The sequence below is a fragment of the Hemiscyllium ocellatum genome, chromosome 6, assembly GCF_020745735.1.
Source record: "Hemiscyllium ocellatum isolate sHemOce1 chromosome 6, sHemOce1.pat.X.cur, whole genome shotgun sequence".
Classification (NCBI taxonomy): domain Eukaryota; kingdom Metazoa; phylum Chordata; class Chondrichthyes; order Orectolobiformes; family Hemiscylliidae; genus Hemiscyllium; species Hemiscyllium ocellatum.
In genome coordinates this window covers 57,474,616-57,486,748 of record NC_083406.1, presented here as the reverse complement: position 1 = coordinate 57,486,748, position 12,133 = coordinate 57,474,616, and the positions used below count along the sequence as shown (strand labels likewise).

General features: G+C 42.4%; 1 protein-coding gene across 5 annotated transcripts in view; it reads right to left on the bottom strand.

Moving 5' to 3' along the window:
* Positions 1 to 12,133, bottom strand: part of LOC132816706 (NADPH oxidase 4) — a 172,276-nt gene that overhangs the window by 112,560 nt on the left and 47,583 nt on the right. For 4 of the 5 annotated variants that reach the window (XM_060826590.1, XM_060826593.1, XM_060826594.1 and 1 more), the window contains one exon: positions 9,219 to 9,316. In XM_060826590.1, the coding sequence (XP_060682573.1) occupies positions 9,219 to 9,316 (98 nt within the window). The remainder of the gene's footprint in view (positions 1 to 9,218; positions 9,317 to 12,133) is intronic. The other variant, XM_060826592.1, reaches the window with a different exon arrangement.

Sequence of the window (12,133 nt, the reverse complement as noted above, 5' to 3'; positions counted from 1 at the left end):
TGCTTTTTGGGAGGGTTTAAACTAATTCACCAGGGAAATGGAAACCTAAATTGTAGTTCCAGTGTCCAGGAGGTTGAGAGTAGTGAGGACAGAAATATAGTTTCAAGGTCACAAGAGTGCACCTGCAAGTTGGAAGGTAGTTTGTAGTATATCTACATCAATGCCAGGAACATCCAGAATTAGGTGGGTGAACTTGCAGCATGGGTTGGTACCTGGGATTTCAATGTTGTGGCCATTTTGGAGACATGGATAGAGCAGGAACAGGAATGGTTGTTGCAGGTTCCAGGATTTCAATGTTTCAGTCAGAACGGAGAAGCTGGTAAAAGAGGGGGAAGTATGGTATTGTTGTTCAAGGACAGTATTATGAAGGCAGAAAGCACGTTTGGATACTAAGATATAGATTACGCGATAAGACGGGATTGAGCTTCACAAAGAGGTGGTGTTAGCAATTCTGGAAAGTGTGACAATAAATAAGTACCCTGGGCTAGATGGGATTCATCCTAGGATTCTTTGGGAAGCGAATGAGAAGATTTGTAAGCCTTTGGCTTTGATCTTTATGTCGTCATTGTCTACAGGAATAGTGTCAGAAGATTGAAGGATGGCAAATGTTGTTTCTTTGTTCAAGGAGAGAAGTAGAGACAACTCTGGTAATTATGGAGCAGTGAGCCTTACTTCGGTTGTGGGTAAAGTGATGGAAAGAGGTTATAAGAGAGAAGATTTATAATCATCTAGAAAGGAATAAGTCGATTAGGAATAGTCAACACAGTTTTGTGAAGGGTAGGTCGTGCCTCACAAACCTTATTGAGTTCTTTGAGAAGGTGACCAAACAGGTGGATAAGGGTAAAGCAGTTGATGTGGTGTATATGGATTTCAGTAAGGCATTTGATAAGATTCCCCATGGTAGGCTATTGCACAAAATATGGAGGCATGGGATTGAAGGTGATTTCGTAGTTTGGATCAGTAATTGGCTAGCTGAATAAAGACAGAGGATGGTGGTTGATGGGAAATGTTCATCCTGGAGCTCAGTTTCTAGTAGCTTACTGCAAGGATCTGTTTTGGGTCCACTGCGGTTTGTCGTTGTAATAAATGACCTGGATGAGGGTGTAGAAGGATGGGTTTGTAAATTTGCAAATGACATTAAGGTCAGTGGAGTTGTGAACAGTGCTAAAGAATGTTGCAGGTTACAGAGGGACATAGATAAATTGCACAGCTGAGCTGAAAGGTGGCAAGTGGAGTTTAATACAGAGAAGTAAGGAAGGAGCAACAGGAATAAAGAGTTCTGGGCTAATGGTACAAAGCGTGGAAGTATGATGAGCAGAGAGATCTGTGTGTCCATGTGCATAGATCCCTGAAAATTGCTACCCAGGTTGATAAGGTTGTTAAGAGGGCATACAGTGTGTTAGCTTTTACTGGTAAAGGAATTGTGTTCCAGAGCCACAAGGTCATGTTGAAGATGTACAAATCTGTGATGCAGCCGCACTTGGAGTATCACGTACAGTTCTGGTCACCAGAGTATAGGAAGGATGTGAAAGCTTTGGAAAGGGTTCAAAGGAGATTTACTAGCATGTTGCCTGGTATGGAGGGAAGTCTTATGAGAAAAAACTGAGGGACTTGAGGCTGTTTTCATTAGAGAGGAGGAGGTTGAGAGGGGACTTAATTGAGACATACAAGATAATCAGAGGGTTAGACAGGGTGGATAGTGAGAGCCTTTTCCCTCGGATGGTGATGGCTAGCGGAAGGGGAAATAGCTTTAAACTGAGGGGTGATTGATATAGGACAGATGTCAGAGATAGTTTCTTTACTCAGTAGTAGGGGCATGGAACGCCCTGCTTGCAATAGTAGTAGACTCGCCAACTTTAAGGACATTTGAATGATAATTGAATAAACATATGGATCAAAATGGAATAATGAAGGCTAAATAGGCTTCAGATTGGTTCCACAGGTCGGCGCAACATCAAGTGTCAAAGGGCCTGTACTGCGCTGTAATGTTCTACATTGTAAATTTCTCAAACAATACAAAGGTAAAAGAAAAATTGTGTCAAAAAAATAATCTAAGTACTTTGAGGCATAACCAGTTGAAATATTGGGTTTCAAAAAGAAAATATTTTGAATTTTATTCTTATTCAAAAGAACACCAGAATTAGATAAATTAAATAGTGTGCTCTCAACCCCATCTCATGCCTCCCTATGGAGAAAGTTTTGTGATTAAAAAAAGATATGCCAGCATTATTCAGCCATAATGTGGAGCAGCCGAAGTTGGTCTGGGATGGACAAAGTTACAGGGCTGGTATTGTGTGATCTTTAGCATTATTCAGTACATGGAGAAGAGGTAAGAGGCAGAAGTTCAAGGGAGTGGAAAAAAAGGATTAACTTATGTTGGAAACATGAGACAAGAAGGAAAAAAAGACAAGCAGAAAATGATCCCTTGGTGTGCTAAGAAAAGGGTTTTTTTTTTGGCAAGTGATGCCCACCTGTGGGGATCCTGACAGTGAATCAGAAAAACTGGAATGCTGAAAGGGCATACTTACGCCATTAAAAACTTCAAGCCTGAATTTTATTTCTCATAACTTTCGTACATAGACATGGCCACAAATATCTCAGCTCACATTTTCCCATACTTAGAACAGGACCCAAGACATGCCTCTTCATTAAATACTAACCAAATAGAAGTATAGAGACATCTACAAGAATAAAGATATATAAAAAGAATTGGACAGCACTGTGGACTAATTCCCAAAATACCAGCATATGGTTTGGATTCTCATGCAATAAAAACTGCAGTTGACTTTTCCCAGTTACCATAACAGCTGTCTCTCTCTCTCTCACTCTCTCTCACACACACACACACTCACTCACACACACACCCCCCCAAAACATTTAAAAATTTTGGAATTTATTGTCATGAAAGCACAGAGCAGTAACCTTAGTTACAAAATACCAGAGTAATTTATGGGCAGCATGTTGGCTCAGTGATTAGCACTGCTGCCTCAGTGCCAGAGACCCGGGTTCAATTCCCGCCTCAGGCAACAGTCTGTGTGGAGTTTGCACATTCTCCCCTCCGGGTGCTCCGGTTTCTTCCCACAGTCCAAAAACATGCAGGTTAGGTGAATTGGCCATGTTAAATTGCCCGTAGGGTGAGGTGAAGGGGTAAATGTAGGGGAATAGGTCTGGATGGGTTGCTCTTCGGAAGGTCGATGTGGAATTGTTGGGCCAAAGGGCCTGTTTCCACACTAAGTAATCTAACCTAATTTAAACAGATTACTGTTGCAGCCCCCATTCATAGACTCCCCTATGAAAAGCATAGATAAACAAAATTAATTCTGCACAAACCAAAGGGAGCATTTATCACCACTATGGAGGTATCAGAATCTGAACATTCAGCATATAAAACAGTTTGCAGCAAAATAGGAACATCAATATTTCTCAAAAACATTGTTTGGTTGTAGAGAACTTAAAACATTACTGAAAAATGATAAAATTGAAGTTCTCTCTTGACCCAATGGAAAAACAAGAAAATCAACTTGGACGGGAAGTGACAATTGGTACAATGTTATTATAATAGTCTAAATTCTTTTTCTAAGTTGGTGTTCTTATATTTCAGTCCTGTTAAGTGGAAGACCAAAAGCTTAGACTTGAACTTAACCAGCGCTGAAATAATGTAATCCATCCTCTTGCATATCATTAAAAGAAAAAAGGTTTTCACGAAAATCCTTTTAAAAAAGGATTTCTTCTAAAAATGGATTCTCATGAAAGCCTTTTCTTTACTGATGCACATGAAGAAAAATTAGATTATTGTCCACGATCCAATATTAAACTGGAAAGGTAACAACTGAGAACTGGATCAAGACTCAGGAAAATAGAGCCTACCCCCTCCTAATCTAAACTGTCTACATTCACCCCCACCACTTTTGGTGAAAGTGAGAACTGAGATACTGGAGATTAGATTTGAGAGTGCTGCGCTGGAAAAGCAGGTTAGGCAGCATCTGAGGAGCAGGAAAATTGATGTTTAGGGCAAAAGCCCTTCATCCGAAATGAGGCTGGGAGCCTCGCGAGTGGAGAGATAAATGGGAGCGAGGTGGGGCTGGGGGGAGACAGCTGGGAGTGTGATAGGTGGATGGAGGTGGGGATAGTAGTGATAGGCAGAAGGGGAGAGTGGAGCAGATAGGTAGGAAGGAAATGGATAGGTAGGACAGCTCATGAGGGCAGTGCTGAGCTGAAAGGTTGGAATTGGGATAAAGTGAGGAAGGGAAAATAAGGAAACTGGTGAAATCCACATTGATGCCATGGGGTGTCCTGAAGCAGAAGATGAGGCATTCTTCCTCCAGGCATCGGATGGTAAGGGGGTGGCAATGGAGGAGGCCCAGGACCTTCACGTCCTCAGCAGAGGGGGAGGGGGAATTGAAGTGTTTGGCCGAAGGGCGGAGGGTTGATTGGTCCCGGTGTCCTTGAAATGTTCTTTGAAGCACTATGCAAGTAGACATCCTGTCTCCCCAGTGTAGAGGAGACCACATCAGGAGCAATGGATTCAGTAAATAACATGTGTGGAAGTGCAGGTGAAACTTTGATGAATATGAAGGCTCCTTTGAGGCCTTGGACAGAGGTGAGGGAGCAGGTTTTGCAATTCGTGCAGTGGCAAGAGAAGGTGCAGGGAGGGGAGGGTGGACCTGACAAGGTAGTCGCAGAGGTAACAGTGGGGAGGGTAAGCTATCTCTGGTGGTGGGAATGGCGGAGGATGATGCGAAGTATACGGAGATTAGACCAGAGAGGTTATGTTCTTTTTATAGTTGGAGGGCAGAGCTCAAGGTTAGAGGTGCAGGACGTGGATGAGATGTGCTGGAGGGGAAATTGTGGTCTTTAAAGGAGGCCATCTGGTTTGTTGTGGTGGAACTGGTCGTCCTGGGAGCAGATGCGGCGAAGGCAGAGGAATGGGAAATAAGAGATAGTGTTTTTACAGATGGTAGAGTGGGAGTGGTGTAATCCAGGGAGCTGTGGGAATTGGTGGGTTTGTAGAAAATGGTAGTGTTGAGTCGGTCACCGTTGATGGAGATGGACCATGGACATCCAGTCCCGATACACCTCCACCCGCCATGACCAGGGCCTCTAAGCCCTCAGTTTCTTCCTCTCCCAATGTCTCCACCAGTACCCTTCCACTGACACTAATTTGTTTGGCTGAACTGGTCCTCACTCTCAATAATTTTGCCTTTGAATCCTCCCACTTCCTCCAGGCGAAAGGGGTTGATATGGACCTCCACATGGTCCCCAGCCAAGTCAGTCTCTTTGTTGGCTACGTGGAACAGTCTATCTTCTACAGTTATACTGGCACCACACCCCACCTTTTCCTCCACTACATTGACGACTGCATCGGCACCACCTTGTGCTCCCACGAGGAGTTTGAACAGTTCACTAATTTCACCAACACATTCCACCCTGACCTTAAATTCACCTGGACCATCTCAGACACCTCCCTTGCCTTCCTGGACCTCTCCATCTGCATTAACAGTGACCAACTCAACACTGACATTACCAGAGAAAGAGCTGTGGGTGGGGGTCAGAGTAGGACTGGAACAATAATCAATGACATCATCTGTGCTGTTTCCCCCTCATCCAGAATTAGAAAGGTTTATCTATTTCACTCCCAGTTTCCACTCTGTTCTCTGTTGGTCCAGCAGAGTACTGTGTCCACTTCTGGTTTTTATTAAGGATACCATTAAGCCGGAATAGGGTTCAGAACAGACTTGCCAGGATGTTGCTGCGATTGAAGGGTTAGAGGCTGGATAGGTTGGGACCTTTTTTCACTGGAGCATAGCAGGTTGAGGGGAGAACTTAGACTTATAAAATCATAAAGCATTAGAGAAGGTGAATGGCAGGTGTTTTTTCCCAAGGGTGGGGAATTTTAAGGCTAGGAGACACATTTTTAAGGTGTGAGGAGAAAGATTTTAAAAAGCATGGGGGCTTTTTGTTATGATTCTGATCGCTATAAACTGGTTGGACTGGTGGCTCAGTTTCCATGCTGTATGACTCTATGACTCCTCCCTTCCTTGACATCTGTTTCCATTTCTGGGGACAGGCTGGCAATATCCACAACAAACCCACCAAATCTCAGCTACCTTGACTATATATCTTCACTTCCAGATCTCTGTGAAGATTCAATTCCATTCTCCCATTTCCTCCATATCCATTGTTTGTGTCCTGATGGAAGCCAACCTTGACCAGTGGTCTTCCAGAACTCCTATCTTCTTACTCAACAAAAGGATTCCTCACCATGTTTGACAGGGCCCTCAGCCATGCCTGACTTATCGCCCACACTTCGGCCCTCACACCTCCTCTCCTACAACAGTGAGAGGGACCCCTCCTCACATACCTTTCCATCAGCATCCACATCCACATTCACTGCCATTTCTGCCATCTCCAGTAAGATGCCACCACCAGAGCCATATTCCCCTCCCCTCCCCTCCCTTGTCAGCCTTCCACAGGGACACTTTGCTCTATTCCATGTAAGGTAGCAAGCTACTATGTTTAAAGAGTCTTGACCCAGAAAAATTAAGCAATGTTATGATAAGACTTATTCTGCCTCCCTGTAACAATAAAAGAAGAAATATAGCCTATGTTTCTTTGTCCAACAGGCAAATATTTTCTTTCCTGAAATGGCATGGGAAAACAGAGAGCTAGGAAAATATGGTGAGAATGAAAAAAAAGAATCTCATCATTGAGAAAACATTTCTCAATTTCAACTTTGTTATGAAGGTGTAGGTACCGACTGTACCTTCAAGAGAATGAAAGCTGGTAAGGACTGACTGCAAGCACAATGTGCTGAACACTTTAAAAATGCAAAATTTGACTGTGAAACAAATGGCTGGAATGGTGTTGCCATGGTATATAAATTTGAATTTTGCCATTTAAATTATGCCCCAACATACCAAAATTCAATTGAATTTGAATTTTAATGTTTTGATGACATCAAACCAATGAGACGGTCTGATGTTTTGGAGTATAAAAATCAGGCATTTTAAACAATTAGCCAGAGCACCAACGAAGATACACAGCCTCTCCAAAAAAGGTACCTGTTTCACAACGTTCATGTGAAAAGAAGACTGAAGAAAAGACTCAGGAAAGTACAAAGGTACCAAAGGGCACAGCGACAAGTGGCTGGTTTTGAAACTTTTTTTTGGTTAAACTTAAATCAAGAGGTTTTTTAATCGGATCAGTATATTGTTATGGAGTGGAGGTAGATAGATCGATCAGACAAAGGAGGATTCCCATGTCGATAATTGTTGTTTAATGTCCTTGCGTTTCTTAAAGAATAAATTACTAAATTTTTTTCTCTACATAGAGATTTTTGTAGCTCTTTGGCACTCATACTTTAACAGATTACGAGACAAGGTGAGCTTTTCTGGGTGTTTGGTTTAATTAAGGGAGGTTCACTGTTGTTGTAACACATTGCAGTCACCAACTGTTCCATGGAGACAGCCAGATGCACACATGGGGCAGTCAGCACTGTACTGATAATTTTGGTAGACTCTTCCATTCATTATGTTAACTGCTTGACAAACCTGCATTTTCAAAATCGTGAATGGCCACGAGCTTAGTATCATTGTCTGCCTGAGGCTGAGCAGGTTCTTGATCTTTGGCAATCTTCTGAGCGCTAAAGGCCTGGGGCATTTCTTCCTCAGCCAACAGCATACATATGTCAGTGATGTGTCAACAGATTGTGCTCCCAAGTTTAATCCAAGTAGTGAATGTACTGAAGTGAAAGTCTCTGAGCTGGTCAAGGGTGCAGGTGAAGCCTTGCAGATACTTTTTTTGAGGACTGATTGGTTTGCTCTTCAGGTTGAGGCAAGGGTCTCCTGTACTGGCACTATTTTGATCAAGTTTTGCTGCATACCATTAGTGCTTCTGAGAGACGAGATGAAATTATTTGTACAACAAGGTTAAAGGCCAATGCAGATAAAGAACAAGTTAGCATTGGTGGCAGTGGGAGAACATGTACAGCATAATAAAGTTTACTGAACTGTTGGGAGATCACCCCATCCCAAGTGCTCATGCTCTTTTCCAAGCAGCTCAACAATTTTCTGCACATATTAAGTGTGAACCCCCTAGGCTGATCAACCCCCTAGTGTACTTGGCCCTGTAGGCCCACTTGCTGAATGTTCCTGCAATGAGACAAAGGATACGACTAGTACGATGGAAAATGATGGAACATCAATCAGTAGTGATACATAAACAGGTAAGCTGACAAGATATCCTTAGTTAGTGCATAGGAAATGCAGACAGTGGGAAGAGTTATTCGTTTGGGAAGATGAGGTGGACTAAAGCCATTGAGTGGACAAGATGCACATCATAGAGATAATAGCTGTCGCCTATGAGCATTGTGAGATGTATCTGCAGTGTCTGAGACAGAGTAAGTGGTACTCCCAAGTGAGAAGTCACAGAGAGAAGATGGCAGCACTTACCCTTGCTAAGTACAAAAGATCACTGACCAACTTCCTGCATATCTCTGCATTTCTTTTTAACTGTAACACAACACTGATCTGGCTGATATCTTGATGCAAGTTAGTTCTCGTGGTATGGCTTCCTTTGCTGGTCATAAACAAAAATACTGCCCTCCTTTCCACCACACCATTCACCGGCATCCTCTGATCCCTGCCAGTAAAGCAGGGTGGCAAGTTCTTACTGGGTTATTTGCTCAGCAATATTGATCGAACACCAGTATGAGGATCAGGTCCAAAGTTGTTGAAGTCTGAAGTACTACACAGCTGAGCAATAAATATATCATCAATGGCCTATGGAATATGGAAGATCTCAGCATTGGTAAGCAGTATGTCTCTTGTGCAGTGTCATTTCAAGATAAAAATGTCAAAGCCCAGATACATAATTCATGTGGGAATGAGCTGAAGTTTGCACAAGAAATCATGGCCGACCAGGCATCTTACATTTCATTCAACAAATACTAACTCAATCATAAATTCAGACCAGCAATTCTCTTGTAAAACAGAAGTGTGCATTTCATTAAAAGAAATTATCTTCATTCCCAATTGCATCATCCAAATTACTTTCCACAACATGAACATTAAACTGATCAGGGATAACAATGTCCTCCCACAGTAGAACAAGGAATTAAAATCATTGTATTTACCTCATCACCACAACAAGATTAACAGCTGGCTTTAAAATACTCTTTCTGTGTGACAAAGTATAATAAAGCACAGCATGGCACTGACCTCATCCCGATAGTGAGCGACATTGAGAGCTGGAAAGTCTTCACTGAAGCACAAAGAAAAGTTCAGGGCGTTGACCATGTGAGCTGCAACATGGACTACTGAAATCAAAGAGGGAATAAAAGACATTACAAACCAATAATTACTAATAAACAAAAGGCAAAACTGTTTCTTCAGTGAAAAACTTCACTTGATGTCAGTCTATAAACTTTTGAACACTGAATTTACTTAAAATGTCAACAGTTCAAGAATGAGTTATTACGTTTTCACACAAAGAACAAAAAACCTGCCAACTCCAAAGTGTTGTGCTAATCAATGATTCGGTAGAAGAAGTTTGAAAGCAATTTGTGGGCGGCACGGTGGCACAGTGGTTAGCACTGCTGCCTCTCAGCGCCTGAGACCCGGGCTCAATTCCCAACTCAAGCGACTGACTGTGTGGAGTTTGCACATTCTCCCAGTGTCTGCATAGGTTTCCTCCGGGTGCTCCGGTTTCCTCCCACAGTCCAAAGATGTGCGGGTCAGGTGAATTGGCCATGCTAAATTGTCCGTAGTGTTAGGTAAGGGGTAAATGTAGGGGTATGGGTGGGTTGCGCTTCGGCGGGTCGGAGTGGACTCGTTGGGCCGAAGGGCCTGTTTCCACATTGTAAGTAATCTAATCTTATCTTATAGAAATATAGGATATGTCTTATTGCAAAAGTTGGTTTTAGCTAGAAACTTCTCAGGGCAAAGTTCTTTGGATTCTTTGAATGTAATTCTCTCCCACATATATGTTTGAAGTTAGGAGACTATTTAGTTTGGGAGAGGAAGGGTGGATGGGGATTGCACTACCTTCCTGTCTCCACCCAACTAAATGTGTTGGGGAATGCCAATGGACAAATCTCTCTGCCTTGCCACCAATCGAGGCTTTTAAATTTAGTGATTAATGCCCTCTGGAGGAATTCCTCCTGCAGTTGTGATATAACCTAGCGGCAAGCACAGGACTCACCGTGTGGGGAAAAATGGCAAACAAACCCATACCACATTATGATCATATGATTATTAGGAGCAGGAGTAGGCTATTCAGCCCTTCGAGTCTGCTCTATCATTCAGTAAGATCATGGCTAATGTGACTGTAACCTCAAATCTGCAATCCTGCCTATTCAGATAACCTTTCAGCCCTTTTCTTATAAAGAATCTGCCTAGTTTTGCCTTAAAAATATTCAAAAAAATCTGTTCCAACTACCTTTTCAGTAAAAGAGTTCAAAAGACTATGGCTTGGAAATAAAATTTTCTTCCCAGCTGTTATAAATGGGCAACCTAACGATTTTTAAATATAGTTTGAGTTCTAAATTTTCCAATAAGAACATCCTCTGCACATTTATCCTGTCAAGACCCCAGAGACAGATCTTTCGATCAAGTTACCTTTTACTCTAAAATTTAGCAGATTTAGGTCTAGCCTGTCAAACCTTTCTGCACCAGATAATTTCCCTGTTTTGGAAATTAGTCTGGTAAACATACTCTGAATTACCTCTAACTTGGGTGGCACAGTGGCTCAGTGGTTAGCACTGCTGTCTCACATCACCAGAAATCTGGGTTCAACTTCCACCTCGGGCAACTGTCTGTACGGAGTTTGCACGTTCTCACTGTGTCTGCGTGGGTTTCCTCCGGGTGCTCCGGTTTCCTCCCACAGTCCAAAGTTGTGCAGGTTAGGCGAATTGGCCATGCTAAATTGCCTGTAGTATTAGGTGAAAGGGTAAACGTAGGGGAATGGGTCTAGGTGGGTTGCTCTTCAGAGGGTTGGTGTGGACTTGTTGGGCCGAAGAGCCTGTTTCCACACTGTAAGTAAGTAATCTAACCTAATCAGGTTTACATCTTGCTTTAAATAAGGTGACCAATATTATTCACCATACTCCAGAAGTGGTCTCAGCAGTGCCCCGTACAACTGAAGCACAACTTCCCTACTTTTATTCAATTTCGCTCATAATGAAAGATAATATTCTGTCAGCTTTCCTTGTTACTCATTGTGCTAGTGTACTAATCTTTTCCAACTCATGCATGATGACCAGATCCTTCTGCACCTGAGAGCTCTACACTCTCTCATCATAATCAATAATATGCTTTTTTTTTGAGTCTTCCTACAAAAATGAATATTGTCACGATTCCCCACATTATTACCATTTGCCAGATTTTACCCCATTCACTTAAGCTCACTAAGTCCTCTTCATAACTTATTTCCTACCTGTCTTTGCCATCAGAAAGTTCAACAACAATACTCTCTATCACCTGAGTCATTTAAATTGTAAATAGTGAAGGTCCCAACACTGATCTCCAGGGCAGAACACTCATAACATATCATCAATCTAAAAAAGACTTGTTTGCATGTACGGTTTTCTATTAGCCAGCCAATCTTCGATCCATGCCAATATGCTACCCACAACTATATTCAAAAGCTTAAATGCCTGCAGTTTTCCTGGGAAGTTTACTTCATTCCATCAGACCATCAGACCATAAAACAGGAACTGGAGCAAGTTATTCTGCCCCTCAATAGGATCATGGCTAATCAGACAATCCTCACATCGACTTTCCTGACCTTTCCCCTTAACCTTTGATTCTTCTACTGATCAATAATCTACCTATCTCAGCCTTAAATATACACAAAGACTCTGCGCTCACAGCTCGCTATGGCAAGGAGGTCCAAAGACAAACATTTGAAAAAATATGCCTCCCCATCTCAGTCTTAAATTTGTGCCTCCTAATTCTAGTTCTAGACTCTCCTATGTGGGGAAAAATCCTCTCAGCATTTATCCTGTCAAGCCTCATAGGAATCCTATATGTTTCAATGAGATCACATCTCCTTCTTCAAGAGTCCCAACCTCTTTAGTCTTTGCTCAGGAGACCGCACCATGGATCATCCTTGTGAAACTTCTCTGAACTGCCTA